Source organism: Canis aureus, chromosome 30 (assembly GCF_053574225.1).
Source record: "Canis aureus isolate CA01 chromosome 30, VMU_Caureus_v.1.0, whole genome shotgun sequence".
Taxonomy (NCBI): Eukaryota; Metazoa; Chordata; class Mammalia; order Carnivora; family Canidae; genus Canis; species Canis aureus.
This window is the reverse complement of record NC_135640.1, coordinates 30,883,185-30,899,386: the sequence shown is the minus strand read 5'-3', so window position 1 is coordinate 30,899,386 and position 16,202 is coordinate 30,883,185. Positions and strand designations below refer to the sequence as shown.

General features: G+C 42.6%; 1 protein-coding gene across 8 annotated transcripts in view; it reads left to right on the top strand.

Annotated features, from left to right (window-relative positions):
- The window catches only part of TIAM1 (TIAM Rac1 associated GEF 1), a 378,364-nt gene that overhangs the window by 340,759 nt on the left and 21,403 nt on the right, over nucleotides 1-16,202 (top strand). For 7 of the 8 annotated variants that reach the window (XM_077878962.1, XM_077878965.1, XM_077878964.1 and 4 more), the window contains 4 exons: nucleotides 5,754-5,933; nucleotides 6,851-6,919; nucleotides 7,214-7,339; nucleotides 12,237-12,345. In XM_077878962.1, the coding sequence (XP_077735088.1) occupies nucleotides 5,754-5,933; nucleotides 6,851-6,919; nucleotides 7,214-7,339; nucleotides 12,237-12,345 (484 nt within the window). Of the gene's footprint in view, nucleotides 1-170; nucleotides 585-5,753; nucleotides 5,934-6,850; nucleotides 6,920-7,213; nucleotides 7,340-12,236; nucleotides 12,346-16,202 lie in introns of those variants that run through there. The other variant, XM_077878969.1, reaches the window with a different exon arrangement.

Genomic DNA, 16,202 nt, shown 5'->3' with positions numbered 1-16,202 from the left:
TTTTTATTCTTTATTTACTTATTTTTCTTTCTTTATCTTTTTAGTGCCTGCCCCCAGACTCAGTGAGGGGTGTCTTCAAAGTTGTTTGAGCCGGCGGGGTTTAATATCCCTGTGCAGTGCATGACGCTGGCCAATCAGCTGATCCTGGTCCGCAGAGCAGAGCGGCTCACATCCTGGGCAGGCTTTTTCTGCTTTGTGCTCTGGTCTCTTTTGGTTCTCTCTTTCTGGAACTTTTGTGGGTTAGCCAGGTGAAATCAAAGCATAAATTCCTGTCCATGCGTTAGCCTTTGACACCATCCCAGAGGCTGCTGTGCTGCTGTCCTATCTGTTGATGCAGCAGTAGGTTTCCTGGGCGAGCCGGCATGGGCTGTCTAGATGAGAGGATGCTCCCTTGGGAACTGGAAGGCGTTGGGCGCTCTCGGGGTATTTTAAGAAACTTCTGTTTCTGTGCGGAACACGTCAGGTGGTAAAATTACCATGAGAATATATTCCTGATGATGTCTGCACTGTGGAAAATAAAGCGCAAGCCCAGGATTGAAAACAATGACAAGTCCGGTGATTCTATATATCGGACACTTCATCTGGTGAGCATGTTTGAATTCTTTCTTGCTAACCTTGTTTGTGTTACGACTTTCCAGCTGGATTGCTTTTCAGCCCAAATGACAGTGATTGTGCTTGTCCCGTTTCCCCATCACTGCATCCTTTTACCCTCCGATCTCCCTTGTTGATAAAGAATATATAGTTTAGCACGGCAGGGTCGGGGGGAGGTAGTTGGGCATCAGTAGTTGGCATGGGGTCGAATTGGCCTAGAATCTTCACATTTATTTTTTTTCATTCTTAAATGTCATAAAGATGTATTATATAGTATTTTTTAAAACTGAGTGTCATTTGAATGCTTCTCCTCTCTTTTGGTTGTTGAGATTTTGAGTGTGTTTGTGTTAGGTGTATGGCACATTTCCCTGATCCCCACCTCAGACTGGGTAGCCTGAGTGCTTATTAAGCATTTCTGGAAGAAGGATGTCCACCTTGCCGCCTGTCAGGTTTTAAGTGTTTTGGGCTTTATTTCTGCTTTCTTGAGAAGGAGATGGTGATAGAAATGTTGGCCCAGGGGTTGTGTTGATGGTTTAGCATCAACCGACTTATATTGTGTATGTCAGTAAATGGTGAGTCCCTAGTGAGAAAGTCCAGCTGGTTAACGACAAGGAATAATTTAACCAAATCAAATTAAGCTTTTTAGTAGTTCAGTATTAATATTGAAGTCTGCCCACGATTAGATTTTGTGTCATTCAATGAAACTTGAAATCTGGCCGTGAGGACACCTGATTTACCCAACTGGAGCTTTCATCCTTCTTGGATGTTTCTTCTTCAACATTTGTTCAAAAGGAGACAGAGAAGGTGATGGGAAAACTAGAGGGATTACCACTGCATATAGTGGTCGCTGAAATTATAGAGAACATGACTTTGGTGTTTGTCTCCAAAAAACCTTAAGTAAAGGTTTTAAGAATTTAGGCCACTCTGGCCCCTTTTAAATCTGTGGGATGTGTTAAATCGGTCAGACTTAAAGGACAGTTTTAGAACTCTGAACTCATCTAGAGATAGAAATTGCCTTTAGTGGTTGCATAACAGGAAGAGCTTAAACAGCTGGGTAGCTTGAGTCAATAGTGTATACTTAAAAGCCTCCCCCCCCTCTCTTTTTGTACTTTCTTTTCATCTTCCACAGGAAGAAAGCGATATTATAAACATTGAGCTTCATGCTGGCCTCAGTAAAGGGGCTCGTTTCCTCCTGCAATTGTATACTCTTCTCCACACGTTGGTTGGATAATTCTTAGCCCTGACAGTGGAGTGGCTTCACTACCTTGAACAGTTTCAAGCTGGCAGCTCTGAAGTGCCCGAAAGTGCTTTTCTGTCTCCAGGGTGACTGATTGTAGTCCTCTGGTGGGGAGAGGTTTGTCCCTTGCCCAGTACAGAAACCTCCACTGTCTCCTCCTTCTTAGCAGCACTTCACTGTTTGTCCCAGTTCCAGGAAACTTGGCTCTGAGGAGTGTGTGGAGAACCTCCCACGGCAGCCACCTTTCCAGGCATCCCTGGCTGCGGAGCTGGGTGTGGAATAAAGAGGACAGCTAAGGATGCTCAGTGTCGGAGCGGTGGGGGGGAGTTCTGTAACCCCTCCTCTTATGTCCCGAGTCACAGCTAAGCTACCCAGAGGAGGTCTCAGTGGATCTCGATGCAAAAAAATCTAACCACTAGTATAGGGTCAGGGAGACTTAAAAGTTGGGCCACAACATATAAAATCTCTGCATTGGAGGTATTCTAGAAAAGACCTGCATTTCATACTTCCTAATGAGGATGTTTTTTGGGTAACATTTCAGTAAAACAAAAATTCTCCAGCTTGATGCCATCATTTTGTTTCCAAGTAAAAGTTTCATTAAGAGCCTTGCAAAACGTGCTGTGACAATATGCATTGTAACTTGGAATTCTGTTTTATAAATAGCATGTAATTGGGAATAAAGAGATTATGTCCATGTTAGGAATATGTCCATATCCCTTATGAGAGTTTATACCTCGAATCAGAGAACAGGGTGGTCTGTGTTGAGACTGCTTTGCCCTGTCTCTATGTAAGAGAGCACCTGGCTAAATCTATCCTAAATTTAGGATTGTATTTAATAAGAAAGGGATGCCTAAGGCTTTGAATTGTCAGAAGAGGATTTAAAGGAATTTGGGAGCGTCCCTGGGATGCTCATGATTTTTCCTATAATCCAGAACTTGGCTCAGAGGGGAAGAAAGATGAGCAGGCTGGGTGTTTGGGAATGAGGTTGGGTAGGATATGACTTTAGCTTTATGACATAGATTTAGAGCACGAAGGCCATAGCCCACAAGCCATTAACCTCAGCTCTTCTCTTGGGCCTGCTTAACATAAGGATGCCTGACCTTAGAAGTGGTGAACTTCACACAAAGTGAGAAACTCAACTTAGACTCTTAAAAATGGAAGCCTCAAGGCATTGATGGTGAAACAGTGGGAATGAGAACCTTAGAAAGTCCATCCATACCTTTCACTATTATATGCAGATATAGGTGACAACGGTAGCTGGTCAGTGCGCTGAGAATTAGGAGCACAGAGAGAAGCACCTTCTGGAATTTCCTGCCCTTGATATGTGCCTGAGTCCCCAGGTCATAACTTTGGCCCATCCTGAAAGTATGGAGCACCTTTTGTATACCCTCTGAGGACATTGGATCTCCCATAGCAACTTGTCTAAATGATAAAATTGTAGAAAAGCACATTGTGTCTCTGATGGGAATGAAACGATGGATTTATTTATCATGAGGAGTAGCTTTGATGTTAATCTGCATATAAATGACAGACAGCTGTGGTTACTGTTGGGCCCCTGAGAAATGCATTGTATAAGAGAAGGTGCCAATTATATGTTTGTTGTGTTCGGTTCCTTTGCAGGATGCCAAATCTAGGCAATAAAAGACAGGTGGGGAAAGCTGGAGGGCAGGGCTGTTAGTTATCAGTCTTTCTCTTGGTCTGTCCATATGGGATTTTAATTTTTTAATTTTGGTGAGGGTTACCTCTCCCCATCATATCTATGTTATAATGCAGTAGTGACCTATTACAGTTATCCCCAGATTATTTAAAAGCTATGTGAGCATTTTTTTGTTACAACGGGTCTTTTGTTTCTGTGTAATTTGTAAGACAAAGCTATATTTAGCCAGATGTTTAAGAAAGGAAAGGACGAGGTAGTAAAATACTAACATAGCTAAATAAAAAACTGTTTAGTTGATTTTTCCAGAAATAAGCTTTAATGAAATTCTTTCTTTTTTAACAGCCTTATTGACACATAATTCACATTTCTTACAATTCAGCACATTTTGGTGAGTTTTTGGTTCATCCCTGAAAGGAGAATTCTTTGTGGGGATAAATAGTGACTGGAACACTGAATTCATGGAGAGCATTGAACAGTGGCCCCCTGAGAGGTGACTGGTACCCTCTGGCACATAAGACTAGGGTCAGTAGTGGCAACAAAATAAGCTATGGTCATTGTAAGAGAATTGAAATAGGGGCGCCTGGGTGGTATAGTCAGTTGAGCAGCCGACTCTTGGTTTCAGCTCTGGTTGTGATCTCAGGGCCCTGGGATTGAGCCCTACGTCAGGCTCTGTGCTGCCTGAGGAGACTCTTTCCCCTCCTCTGCCCCTTCCCCCAAAATAAATAAATAAATCTTTAAAACACACACAGAAATAATAATCATGTGGATTTGGGTCCTGGCTTTCCTCTTTGCTGTCATGGCATTATCATGAATGCATCCTTGTTAGGTTCTGACTTCCCCTGTCCTTGTACTGCCTTTATTCTATGCTCCTTTCCCTCTGGGTTATGCCGGTGAGGGGAAGGCATGCTAATGTTGGCTGCCTTCTTCCTTTGTGTGTAAGGGGTTGCCTCCATGGAGTACCTTTGGTTTTAGCTTCTGTGCTCTGCACCAAATGCCAGCCTTGACTTCCAGCTCTGGGAGGATATTCTTATGTTCTTCCTGGGTGGGTGGGTGAAAGAAGAAGTACTTCTTTATCTGCACCCGTGTTTGCTGGGAATACTCTGTGCCTAGGGATGAATTAGACATTGGAAGCCAGGGAGAGGAGGAGGAGCAGACAGCCTGCCTTCAAGGAGATATCTAGCAAACATTTATAGAGTGGTACATTTGGACAAATATTAATAAACTAGATTTTGTGCTACAAAATAGCTTCTGGAGGCATTCCATCAGGAGCTTTAAACAATACGCTGGCTCATCTCTTCCTGGAGGTCCTGATTGAATTGATCTGGAGGGTGCACTGGGCATGCTCCCCAGGTGATTGCTATATGCAGCCCAGGTGGCCAAGTACTAATTCCACTCGGTTTTTAGCACCCCGCCTACCACCCATGCTTTGGAGAATTGTTTTGCATAACTTGAAGTTTGAATTTTAGAATCCTAGAACCCTAAACTTCTACCTGAATCATCCTGGACAGAGATTAGGTGGAGGCTGAGCTCCCCCACTGAAGCCTTATTCAGGGCTCCACAGCCTTTATTTCGAAAGAGGAGGTATTTTTCTGCTTGGGGAAGCTGGAGAGACAGAAACTTTTCCCTTTCTTCCCTTAAAATATATGAGTATCCATCATTATCTAGAAAGTTACCTTAGGTCTAATTTTTAACAGAGCCAGAAAGAATCTTAGCTTATAAAATCATCTTCCAGTATTGCAAAGTATAGTTTACTTAAGTGGGGGCTATGATAATTAGCCTTGTCTTTGGAGTGAATTGAGTTTAATTTTTCCATCTCTCCGTCTGCTTATTTGTAAGCTTCTTGCAGAGTAGTTATGAACACAGGCTTTGATCCACACTGCCTGGTTCAAATCCCAGCTCTGCCATTTTCGAGCTGTGCAAGAGCTGTGCAATTTCCGATGAGTTACTTAACCTCTCTGGGCCTCCTTTGTCTCAGCTGTTTCATAGGAATGCTAATAGCCCTTAACTTACCATGTGGGAAGAATAAATACATCAGACAAGTGCCTGGCATGTAGTGAACACTCAGAATCTGTTAGCAATTGTTGTTATGGTTTTTCTGAGTGTTCAGTGAGCTCTTACATGTGTAGAGCTGTCTGGGGAAAGGAGAGATGTAATTTGTGTGTGTGGCAGTTCATTAACTGGGAAGGACACCTTTAGGCAGAACAGCTGTCAGGTCTCTCTTGTGAGAGGTAACTTCCTCTGCTTTGCCTTTTCAACTGTGCTCCGAAGAGCACGGAACAGGTGGCCGCATTTTGCCGCAGTCTGCATGAGATGAACCCCTCTGACCCAAGCCCACCTCCTCAGGACGCCACCGGGCCTCAGCTGGCCACCATGAGGCAGCTCACGGACGCTGACAAGCTGCGCAAAGTAATCTGTGAGCTCCTGGAGACAGAGCGCACCTACGTGAAAGTACGTCTTGCTGGTCTACCCTCCCCCCCTCGTTCTTGAAGGAGGGGCTTTGTGGGTTTAACACTGTGTTTGGTCTCCTGTGGAATCTGGCCTTTCCTCTGAACATTCAGATCTCCTGCATGTTAAGGAAGCACATCAATTCTTAGGGCAATTCATTGACATTTGTCATTGATCAACAAAGGAGAGGATGGTGAATATTCAGTGAGCCCTCTGACTTTTCTAAATCTGTTGTTAGTTTAGTTTTTAAAAATGGAATTTTTAGTTTTTAAAAAATTTTAAGGTATTATTTTCAGTATCTAATTTGAGTCTAGACAGAAGGGTATCTGTTTTCTTATTATTCTCACTTGTGTTCATCTAGTTATCCCTGTAACTATGTCATTTATTCCTATATGATTCATAATGTCTATATAGTACATATAACTCATAATACATGCATTATACATATATTACAATACACATGTTGTAATGCATTCCTATAACTGTATTAATCATCTATTCCTGTAACTGTATAATTTAGTTATATGTCACAGCAGTGTGATCTGTTATTAATGATCTATTTTAGTCTTTTAACTTAGGGGGTCAGCAAATTATGGCCCTCAGGCCAAATCCAGCCCTCTGCCTGTTTTGACAGTTTTATTGGAACACAGCCACACACACACTCATTTACGTGTTGTCTGTGCTGCCGTAACTGGAAGCGGCTTTCCTGGTACAGCAATAGATTTAACATGGTTGTGACAGAGGCCACATGGCCTGCAGAGTCTAAAATATTACTGAAAAGATTGGCTTACTCCTGCTTTAAATGAACTTAATGACCCAAACACTGTAATGTTAGCATTTGGGACATAATCTGTTACTTTCCCCTTTAGCTTCCTTCTAGACTGTTAGATGTGCTAATGAAATATCCTTTCAACCCTTAGGACTTAAACTGTCTCATGGAGAGATACCTAAAACCTCTTCAAAAAGAAACTTTCCTCACCCAAGATGAGGTATGGTGGAAATTGTCTTAACTTTGTGAGGGTCGCAGCTTGACATGGTGAAGAGAAAGAAGTGAGGCACATTTGCAATACTAAAAACATTTTGAATTTGCTTAATTGTAATAAATAAAATGTGTGTTATGCTCTTGGCTTGCAACCAGAGAGTAAGGAGGGGCCTCCCCCACCATGGTAGGCTCATGATCTTAATTGATGAGTATTGATAGAAAGACTTTGAAATTGGAAGCCAATAAAGTTTCTGAACACTGATGAAATATGGGGTGGCTTAAATTCTTCTCCATTTTCCAGCTTGATGTGCTCTTTGGAAATCTAACCGAAATGGTAGAGTTTCAAGTAGAATTTCTTAAAACTCTAGAAGATGGAGTGAGACTGGTACCTGATTTGGAAAAGCTTGAGAAAGTTGATCAATTCAAGGTAAGTCTCATCCTCAGATGATGTCAGGCTGCCTCCTCATGTCATGGGCAGGTTACTCTGTAGGTCAGTTGAACCTCTTGATAACACATGGCAGGAGGCATATGCTCTTTTTGGTACGTGCTTGTGCTCGTGGAGTTGAGTCTCCATTGGATGTCTGGTGGGGTCAGTTCCTGAAGGGATGCTTAGAGGGGAACCTTGTCTGGGTGAGGTGACACAAATGCCATCAACTTGTATGAAACTAATGCCTCTTTTGGCTTCTGCTTGGGAAGGTAGACCAACCTTGACCTTCTGTTCTGGTGACGTGGGGCCCTTTAAGACTTGCTATTAGCAAATGAGACTAGCACCCATAGTTTCCCAGTAAACAAATTAATTTATCATGTTCTGAAAACCTTTGCTTAATGGAAATGCTTATTATCCAGGAGGAAGAAAGTCTTACAGCACATAGTGTCCTCATAGCTTTAATGAGGATTTATGACTAGGACCTCAGTGAGGATGCTCACAGCTTCCTCCTCCTCCTCGGCTGGCTCTCCTGTATTACAGACACTTCCTGTGCTGTACCTCCAACCGACAGAGCTCGATTCACGCACAGTGGTGTTGGCTTCGATGTCACTCTTGCATACTTTAAAAAACACACACACACACACACACACACAGCAGATTAATTCAGATGTAATTGACATACACCACGCCACATCTGGTCACATTGTACAATTGGATGAATCTTGCCGTATGTATACACCTGTGGAACCATCGCCACAATCAGGAGAATGAGCAGAATCAGCAGCTCTAGTATGTTTTTCCCTGCTTTTTTGTGATTCTTCTCTCCCGCCTCTTACTGCCTGTCAGCCACAGGCAAACGAGCTCTTTGATACCATAGGTTAGTTAGATTGGTTTGCATTCTGGAATTTTACATAAGTGGAATCAAGCAGCATATACTCTTTTTTTTTTTTTTTTTTTGACATGGCATCCTTTATTTGGTATAATCACGTTACATTCCATCCACTTGGCTACGTGTATCGATATGTCGCTCAGGGGTGTCCCACTTTATGGGTATAGTATGCTTTGTTGCTCTTTCACCTTTCCTGGGCACTTGGGCTGTTACCAATTTGGAGCAATTATGAGTAAAGCTGCTATGAAAATTTGTGTGTAAATGCTAGTATGGATGTCTGCTTTCTTTTGGCCAAATACCTGGGAGTGGAAGGGTTGGATCGCATGGTTATACCACTGTACATCGTCCTCACCTTCACGAGGAGGTCATGGTCCCTTTTTATAGTTGTAGCCATTCTAATAGGCATGTAGTGGCACCTCCTTGTGGTTTTCATTGTCATGTCCCTTATGATGTGACAGTGAGCATCTTCTTATGTACTAATTTGCCTTTAATACATCCTCTTTGATGAAGCGTCTGTTCAGATCATTTGCCCATTGACTTTATTGGTTGGTTGGTTTCTTGCTATGAGACTTAAGAGTTCTTTCTATATTCTGAATATAAGTCCTTTACTGGAACCAGGACTTGTAAATATTTTCATCTTGTTGTACAATGTCTCTCAAAGATCTAAAATTTTGAATTTTGATGAAGTCCAGTTTTTCAAATCGTGTCTTTTTTGGGTCATACCTTTGGTGTCATGTCTGTGAAACTTTTGCCTAAACCTAGGTCATAGCAATTTTTCTCCTGTTCTCTCCCAGAAGCTTTGTAGTTTGGCCATGGGCATTTCAGTCTTTGATCTGTTGCGAATTAAATTTGGTATGGTGTGATGTAGGAATCAGTCTGCTTTCTTCCATACGAATATCTGATTTTTCTAGTGCTGTTTGCTGAAATGCCTATTCTTCTGTCCTCTTCCACTGTATTAAATTTGCAATTGTGTTGAACTAAGGTTCAGTTGTCTATGTATGCAGAGCCCTCACATACTTTGACTTCTTCTAGAGCTTGCAGAAGTCTGGCTGAGTGATGTTAGCAAACACATTTAGGGACTGGGATGAAGGCTGCTCTTTATATATATGTTTTTTTGGGTCACTGCCTCTCTGCAACAGGAGGTACTCAGTATATACATAATATTCATACAGTTGGTGTATGAACATGTATTTATATATACTTATATATTTTTATTTGGATATAATTTGAGACTTAGGGAAAGTTTGCAAGAATAGTCTGAAGAATTTCTGGATATCCTTTACCCAGATTTCCCAAATGTGAACATTTGGCCACCCTTGCTTTATTCTTTATCTTCCTGTCTCTGGTGTGTGTGTGTGTGTGTGTATGACAACATGTGTGTAATTTTTTTTCTTTGAACTATTGAAGAATTTAGTTGCAGGCATAATAGCCCTTTACCCCTAATTACTACATGCAGTTCATTTTTTGTGTGTTCAAGTGCTGCTTGGTTGAGTTAGTTTTTTCCCCTCTTTATCTTCAAGGTGGTTATGCTCTCCATTTGCAATGACAGTTGGTTTGTTTGTGTTCGTTCATTTGTATTTTCTAAATTAGTACATTCATTAAGATAGAACTCATGACAAGGGCCAGTAATTTGTTAGTTGATCAGACTTGCTTCTGATCAACCTAGGGAGGATCATAATAAAAATGGATACAGACATTCCTTAAAACACTTGTTTTGCTTTTTTAAAGATTTTATTCATTTGAAAGAGAGAGCACGCAGAAGCAGGGGGAGGGGCAGAGGGAGACATAAGCAGACTCCCCACTGAGCAAGGAGCCTGAACTTGGGGCTCAATCCCAGGATCATGACCTGAGCTGAAGGCAGATGCTTAACCAACTGAGCCACCCAGGCACCCCCAAAACATTTGATTTAACTCTAAGACATCTAACATTGATTCTAGTCACCTAGCAGTCTCTTGCTGTGGGGCTAGGGTCAGTTAATCACTTGAGGAGAGTTAGATGGACAGGACTATGATGTGGACATGGCTGCATTAGGAGCAGAGTTATTCTAGGAGGGATTGGTGCATGGATTATTTTAGTGAGCTGTTTCTAAACGATTGCTGTTCTAAATTCCATTCAAGTGGGACTCTCTTCCCTGACCTTCACTGTACTGGTTGATGGCAACACCTGAGAATCTCCATTCTGTCCATAAGGCAAAACAAATGATAGATACCGAATATTTGTTCTAGCACCTTTCAGTTGGCTTCTGGATTGTCTGCATTTTCTCCCCAAACTATTGCTGTTGGTTGCACCATTGCTCCTTGGCTTAAATCCTGATTGTATATTTGGCCAAAAATATAAAAACCTGTTAAAATATTCAAACTGTGTTGCATAGAACACAAGTCCTAAGGCAGTATTAGAAAAAAATAGTTCTGAGGTCAGACAAATTTTGATAAAATATCCCCTTGGAAATTTGCGATGTCCATCAGCCAGTGAAAGGCTCTATGACATCCTCCAGAAGGGCAACTTTGAGGAAATTGAGTCTTTGCATATAAACCACTCGTACTTGTGCACACATTGTGCCCTGAGATCATTTTTTATGTCCGGAAGAATAAATGAATACCTTACTCTTTTATCTGTGGCTGCCTATTGGTAAGCCCTAAGTAGGTAGTAAGCTAAACAAATGAATGACTTCATATGGTTAATATAAGGGGTTACATTTGTCTCCCACATCTTTTCTTGTTTAATTATTGAGTGCGTCTCAAAGGATAACTGCACCTACGGAGTCCGACTGTCCCTGCTGGGACCTTCTCAGCACAGGTGGTGAGGTTGGGAGGAGGTGTGGGACTTGAAAAGGAGAGGAGGAAAAAGTAGAACGTGCAAAAAACTAATGTAGTCTCTAATTGCCCATTCTGGGTGGTTCAAAATGAACTTTTTGTTGTTACTAGACAGTCTATCAGAATTCTGTGTGTTGTTCATAAATTACACATTGAAATCCAAAACTTTTTTTTTTTTTTTTGCTTGGAACTTCACTTTTAATTCTAAGCCTGAATTAATCAGTCTTTGTCTTTCTTTCTGTCTCTTTGAACAAGACTAGATCAACGTGAAGATATTTTTCTGAGACTTGTTACATATATATTTGTGTATATACATATGTGTGTATGTGTATATTTATAGAATATGTATGTATATAAAATGTATAGGATACAAAATATGTTTAGGCATATCAAATTCTTTTTTAAAAAAAATTCATTTATTTATTTTAGAGAGCACACATGAGCAGGGTTAGAGGGAGAGGGAGAGAGAGAATCTCAAGTAGACTCTGTACTGAGTGGTACATACTGAGCCCAGTGTATGACTTGATCCCAGGACCCTGAGATCGTGACCTAAGCCAATATCAAGAGTCAGCCACTCAACTGACAGAGCCATCAAAACACCCTCAGTGTACTAAATTCTAATAAGGAAGCCTTTCACCCAGTTTTGATCCTTTTGAGACAGAAAGTGTGGCCTGGGATGGGATACCCATCTAACTCCAGAGGGAGGCGTGCTTCTTGCATTCTCACCTGCACCGTGCTAGAAGAGGGAGCGGTATTGGAGAGGGTGGGGTTAGTGACCAGGGATGTGTGTCTTCTATTTTGGGGGTGTATGCATTTTCTGCTTCTATTTGGTGTGTCACTTCTACCTCCCAACAGGAGCTGATGAGAGATTTCAGGAATTTTCTGCCTTTTCCAAAATGCCATCAGTATTTTCTCATTAACATTCACACATCCCAGCTGGGTCATTTAAAGATCAAGGCTGGAGAAGCAGTGACATCTCCCGAGTAATTAGTGAGAAGGCCAGCTCGGGTACTAGTACATGAACACATAAGCCTTCGCCCTTTCCAATAGGCAGTTTCAGGCCGTCGGTGACAGGTGTGAATGGTGCTGATTTGTGGGGAGGGTCGGGCAGGTGTGAACTCCCTCTGTGTCCTGCTGTTATTTCCAGATGAGAGTGAACATGAACTCTCATTGAGGTTTTTCTCGTTTTATCCAGAAAGTGCTCTTCTCCCTGGGGGGATCCTTTCTGTATTACGCCGACCGTTTCAAGCTCTACAGTGCCTTCTGCGCCAGCCACACGAAGGTCCCCAAGGTCCTGGTGAAAGGTAGGCACGTGAGGACCGGGTGGCAGGTGGGCATATCCATTGCAGATTCGGTGGTTGGGGGCGTTTGGACAGTAATCCAAGAGCTATTGATGTGCTAGGTGGATGTTCCACAAATAAGGGTACTGAGAAGTGAAATGCATGACTGTTTGGTGGGTTTGTTTTCTTAAGTGAACTCTATGCCCAACCTGGGGCTCAAACTCACAACCCTCAAGATCCAGAGTCTTACATTCTGCTAACTGGGCCAGCCAGGTGCCCTGATATCTTGAACTAACCACCTTGTTAGTTTTCTTTTTTATTTATGTAAAGATTTTATTTATTTATTTATTTATTTATTTATTTATTTATTTATTTATTTACTTACTTACTTACTTACTTACTTACTTATTTATTTATTTACTTACTTACTTACTTATTTGAGAGAGCACACAAACAGGGGGAAGGGCAGAAGGAGAGGGAAAAGGAGACTTCCCCATGGAGCAGGGAGCCTGATGCAGGGCTCCATCCCAAGACCCTGGGATGATGACCTGAGCCAAAGGCAGACACCTAACTGACTAAGTACCCAAGTGCCCCTTGTCAGTCTTCTTATTTTTTTTTTAATATTTTATTTTATTTTTTTAAGATTTTATTTATTTATTCATAGACACACAGAGAGAGAGGCAGAGACACAGGCAGAGGGAGAAGCAGGCTCCATGCAGGGAGCCCGATGTGGGACTCGATCCCGGGTCTCCAGGATCACACCCCAGACTGCAGGCAGCGCCAAACCACTGCGCCACCAGGGCTGCCCTGTTAGTCTTCTTTTAACGCCAGTTTTGACTCAGCTATTTTGGGCCAGAATTCAGGGGTCGTTTTGCAGTTATGCAAAACAGAGGGACTTTAGAAATCCCCTGCTTTATTCCTAGTTTTTACTCACTTCCTTATAACACCACACACATCATATACTTTTTGGTGGCATTCCATCTTTCCCTCACCCGTTTTTGTTCCTAGGTGTGTGACGATAGCCAACTCCCAGCACTAATAAAGTTGTTTCAGTTGTTCACGAGGATCACTCAAATTGCAATTATATTTTGCATAGAACAGAGTGAGTGGAATTTTCATATTGGCAGACTCCTTCTCCCCAGTGTCTTGGGAAGATGATGGATCATTCTGAGAGTCTCCAGAAAGCTGTTTTGCTTCCCTAGTTCAGCATGCAGTGTTGGTGATAGGTAAAAGGATTACAGCAAAATCTCCCAGGGGAAAAAAGTATGACCAGTAGAAAGTTTGATTGCAGAGAATCTCTGGAAATCAGCCTTCTCCTTCTTAACACTTCCCTGTGGCTGTCATGTGCACAGCTGCTGGTCAAGTCCCTGAATAGGTAAATAATTTACACATGTTATGCTTTCCTGCTAGAGAGAATGAGCTTAATTTAAAACCTATTATAGGAAATATTAGTACAATGCCAGGTCTCTGGATAACAGAAGAGCCTGCCCCAGATAATGACATACTTAATGGCAGAGATAGTTCTCGCAACGGTATCTACCTTGGCGTAGAAATTTCAAGGGCAGCTGGCAATCTCCGTGTCATGTTGTCTGGCCTAGACTGTATCTTCACATGTGCTCTACTGGTCATACCATTCTGCATCCTATATGTATTTCTTTTTAAACTTTAACTGAATGCTGACTGTTACGTGGTTGTTAATGTAACAATTTTAGAGCACTTTGTGCTACTGTAAAATCATATACACTTTACAGTCCTTAGAGCAACTTGTGTTGTTTTCAATCACTCAATTAGATGAAATTCTGCCCCTGTAGGTTTTTCTTAATTCAATGCCATTGCTTTTTTGCACCTGAAAAATATTATCGCATCTTTCAAAACAATCCCTTAAAACATTAGGTAGGTATGACCTACATTTTTCTAATGACCAGATGTGCCGGGACGCCTGGGTGGCTCTGCCTGTATCTCTGCCTCTCTCTCTCTGTGTCTTTCATGAATAAATAAATTTTAAAAATCTAAAAAAAAAAAAAAAAAAAAAAAATGACCAGATGTGCCAACAGGGTGAAGAGAAGCCTTTGAGAGCAGAAACTACTTGTCTTTGACTCTTCACAGGCTCACAGCTCAGCCAGTTGGGAGTGACACTCCTTTGGCTCACAAGGAGCTGAGAACAATGCCCTGTTTTGTTCTGACATGAAATGCAGCTGATGGATTAAATGCCCATGGCCATATTTTGGGGCTTGCAGATTGTGGAAGGATTTCTGTGCCCCTTGTAGATGTGGGCCTATATTCGGGATATCCCATGGAAGCCAGAGCTTTCACATGTATCAGCACTGGGCTGCGCCTGGCTTCCCTGACACATGCACCATTCATTCCCGGTGTCCTTTCTCTTCAGATTTGTTCTTTGAAAGGAGAAGAAATGGTGGCTGAACCCCTGGAGTCTGATTTCTCGTAATGGGGCTTAACAGGGATGAAAAGATTGTGGTCTTTCTGAAGCCACCGTCACGTGGTTGCTCTTTTAAAGCTAGAATAATCATTTTACAATTCATGATGTCCTTTTACAACATCTTCTAGTCTTAGCTCACGCTGCTCATCCCTGGAGATAGAAGTACATTTTTGGTCAGAAGTGTTTTAGAAAACGTATGCCCACTGTTAAGTCACTTTGATATGATGTCTTTTTCCCCCCATTTTTTGCACTGACTCCTTTTTCCCTCTCTACCATTTCTTTGCACCTGGAAGGCATTAATTAGCCTTGTCTTCCTAATTATGCACTGGTGGGTACCCACAGCTCCCCAGGGCTGATTTTCAGCCCAGCTGGGACACAGATAAAAACCAGGCTGGTGAGGAAAGCATTCCCTGAGTTATATGAGGTCAGATGTACGTTTCCCTCTGAGAGAACTCCCCAGTCCTGGGCAGGAGAGCCTGCCCTACAGATGCTAATAGCAGGTAGCACTGAATTAACATAGAACAGATCTTAAAAGGCGTTCACTGTGGGAGACCCAGCCCTGCTCCACTTCTTAGAGCTGCAGAGGTCTGCTGCTTCTGGGTCCCCCCACCCCCTTTCTCAAAAAGAAAGGCTCTACTGGCAATGAAAGGCTTGAAAGACTGAGAAAACCAGGGTAAAATGTAGGCTTTCTGATTATTCAGATAGGGCGAAGCCAACAGATCAGAGGACAATTGCCATTGAAAAGATAGTTTGTTACTCACAGTTTCCCAAGAGGAAGTGGCATGAGGAGCCACATGGGGCCACACCAGGTAGTGCCAGGGCTAGTCAGGAAGCCAGGGGGGAATGCGGGCACCTTTATTGTGGTTGGTGCAAGAAGGAGGAGCAAGGCAGGGTAAAGAGAGTTAGGCTTGGGTAATTTCAGTGGATTCTGGGGGTATCAGGGCTGTCCCAGGTTGTCCGGGACCTGGCCTTGAGGCAATTAGGGCGAGGGCACGGTGGCCCAAAGTGACAGAGCCCAATACAAGAGGGAGGGGCATAGGGGGCTCCAGATTGGTTGGTTTTGGAATGAATGGTGCACTCCCAGGTGAGTCCTTTACTACCTCTAGGATTTGGCTGGCCTTGGGAGGGGCTGTCTGCAGGGTCTCTAAGGCCCCAGATGTCAAAATATCAGAATAGAGGAATGCCCGCATGGCTCAGTGGTTGAGCATCTGCCTCTGGCTCAGTTCATGATCACAGGGTCCTGGGATCGAGTCTCACATCGGGCTCCCTGCTCAGCGGGGAGCCTGCTTCTCCCACTGCCTATGTCTCTGCCTCTTTCTCTGTGTCTCTCATGAATATAAACCAATGAATCAGTCTTTAAAAATAGCAGAATAGAAAGACATTCTTAGTACAGGAGGATAAAGAGCAGTCCCTGAACTGCTGGGGATAGGATTCACAGACCCTG